Source organism: Eimeria tenella, genomic scaffold (genome assembly GCF_000499545.2).
Source record: "Eimeria tenella Houghton genomic scaffold, Eth_scaff2529, whole genome shotgun sequence".
Taxonomy (NCBI): domain Eukaryota; phylum Apicomplexa; class Conoidasida; order Eucoccidiorida; family Eimeriidae; genus Eimeria; species Eimeria tenella.
Genome location: NW_013542396.1, coordinates 834 through 3,177, shown reverse-complemented (window position 1 = coordinate 3,177; position 2,344 = coordinate 834). Strand labels below are relative to the sequence as shown.

Genomic DNA, 2,344 nt, shown 5'->3' with positions numbered 1-2,344 from the left:
CTGCCCCCGGTGCAGGGAGCAGCAGCAGCAGCAGCAGCAGCAGCTGTGGGCCCCCCCGAGGCAGGAGGCCTCTGCTCGCCTTTAGCTGCTAGCCGCTGCGTTGCTGCTGCTGCTGCTCACTCGCCCGGGGCAGCTCCCAGCGGCACGGAGCAGCGCAGCGCGCTTCTCGAGGCCCTCGCCGCCTTCCAGCAGCAGCCGCAGCAGCAGCAGCAGCAGCAGCACTGCAGCAACTGGGAGGGCCTCAAAGGCTTCCCCGAAGTGTCTGCCCTCAGCTGGCACCCCAAAGAGCTGCTGCTGGCAGCAGCGCATGCAGATGGCCGCGTGGAGTTGTGGGAAGTGCAGGTGCAGCGTAGCTGGGCGTCCCCACCCCACCCAGCAGCAGCAGCAGCAGCAGCAGCAGCTGGAGAGGCCCGAGTGACCCTGCAGCACCTGCACTCCTTCCTCTTCGCCTGCCCGCTCTTGGGGCCCTCTCTGCTGGTCCAAAGCGCCCTGGGGCCCCTCCCAGGGGGGCCCCCCGAGGCAGCAGCAAGGGGGCCCCCCGAGGCAGCAGCAAGGGGGCCCCCCGAGGCAGCAGCAAGGGGGCCCCCGGGGGCCTCCCACGCTGTGCTGCACTCCCCCTGCTGCTTAGTGTGGGGCCCCGAGGGCGACAGCTTGGCCGTTGGCAGCAGAGAGGGGGCCCTTCTCTTGTGGTCTTTGGGGGCCCTCAGGCAGTACTACAGGGCTGCTGCAGCTGCCCACAGCAGCAGGGGCCCCCTAGGGGGCCCCCCGGGGGCCCCCCACCCGCAGGACCCTCTTCTGGGGCCCTTCAGTGGGCCCGTCTCCCACCTGCAGCAGCTGCAGAGCGACAAGGGGGAAGTGGGGGCCCGCAGGTTTCGGGGGGCCCCCCAGGCCCTGGGGGCCCCGGAGGCCCCCGAGGCCCCGGAGGCCCCAGAGGCCCTAGGAGAAATGGGGGCCCCCGGGGGACCCCTGCAGGGCCCCAAGGGGCACCGGATGAGAGATGGGTCTTCTCTGAAGACCCTTAGCACTGCCTCTACGCAGCCCTCGAGCAATTCGCCCCCGGACACCCCGCTGGGCAGAGACGCGCAGCAGCAGCAGCAGCAGCAGCAGATTGAGGGCAGCACAGGCTGCTCCGAAGGTAGCGCGGACGAGGGGGGGCCTCCAAGGTCTCCCAGCGCCTTCAAGGGGGCCCCCCCTGACCTGGGGGGCCCCGCTGCAGCTGCAGCAGACCCGCTGGGTCTGCTGCAGAGCTTTTTGCCCCTCTTTGGGGGCCCCAAGCTGCTCCTCTATGAGCCTGAGGGGGCCCCTGGCAGCTTCCCGCGGGGCTGCAGCGAAGCCTGGGGGGCCCCGGGGGCCCCTAGGGCCCCCGGCGCCCCCGGGGGCCCTGGCCCCGGGGCCCCGGGGGCCCCCGGGGCCGCAGGGGCCCCCGGGTCCCCCAAGGCCCTTGTTTGTGGGTCTTGGCAGCTGGGAGTTTCTTCTTTTGTTTTGGGGGCCCACGGGGGTCGAGTTCGTTGTTTGTCTTTTTGCATGCATGACCCCCGGGTGCTGCTGTCTTCTGGGGACACGGCAGCAGCAGCACGAAGCTCCGGAGCAGCAGCAAGCTGCAGCAGCAGCAGCAGCAGCAGCAGCTGCGGCAGCAGCAGGCTCAAGGCCTGGATCAGGAACGCCAGCGCTATCCACCCGACTCCGCTTCTGGATATTTACATGGAAGGAATTGTAAGTTTTTCCTCATCATTTGGGGCCCCTTGGGTACACGGGGGCCCCTGAAGGGGGGCCCCCAGGGGCCCCTAGGGGCCCCTTCCAGGCCCCTTGGGTCCCTCTAGTCAGGTACCAGGGGACCCTAGGGGCCCCCCAGTACCCTAAATCTACAAGCCTTTATATAAAGAGGCCTCTGTTTGCACTGGGGGGGCCCCTGGGGGCCCCCGAGATGCCCGAGGGGGCATTTCTCTATGAAGAGTGGGGCCCTAGGGGCCCCCCGGGCTGCAGGCTGGGGTCCCCTGGGGGCCCCTTTTGGAGGTAAGGGAAATGGGGTACAACGGGGCCCCCCGAACTGCTGGGGGGGGCTCCTGGGGGCCCCTATTTCAAGCTAGGGGCAGCACTTTTGTGTGAGTTTATGCGCAGACCACTTCTATGCTCTGGAGCAAATTTACTGGAGACCTGCTGCTTTCCCACAGCTGGCGGAGGCCCTGCGGGGGCCCCGAGGGGGCCCCCCTGGGGGCCCCCCAGGGGGGGCCCCAGGGGGGCCCCCAGGTGCCCCCACGGGGGGGCAGGTCTTTGGGGCATAAGGGCCGCGGGGGCGTCACTGTGTGGTGCTACTTAGGAGACGGTGGACAAGCCCTGCTGGAGT

At 69.5% G+C, this 2,344-nt stretch overlaps 1 protein-coding gene across 1 annotated transcript in view; it reads left to right on the top strand.

Moving 5' to 3' along the window:
- The window catches only part of ETH_00043395 (uncharacterized protein), a gene marked incomplete at both ends in the record, with an annotated part of 3,004 nt that extends 722 nt beyond the window's left edge, over positions 1 to 2,282 (top strand). Inside the window, 3 exons of the mRNA XM_013375116.1 lie at positions 16 to 1,713; positions 1,953 to 2,013; positions 2,119 to 2,282. Coding sequence (XP_013230570.1) covers positions 16 to 1,713; positions 1,953 to 2,013; positions 2,119 to 2,282 — 1,923 coding nt within the window. The remainder of the gene's footprint in view (positions 1 to 15; positions 1,714 to 1,952; positions 2,014 to 2,118) is intronic.
- Positions 2,283 to 2,344: the final 62 nt, after the last annotated feature.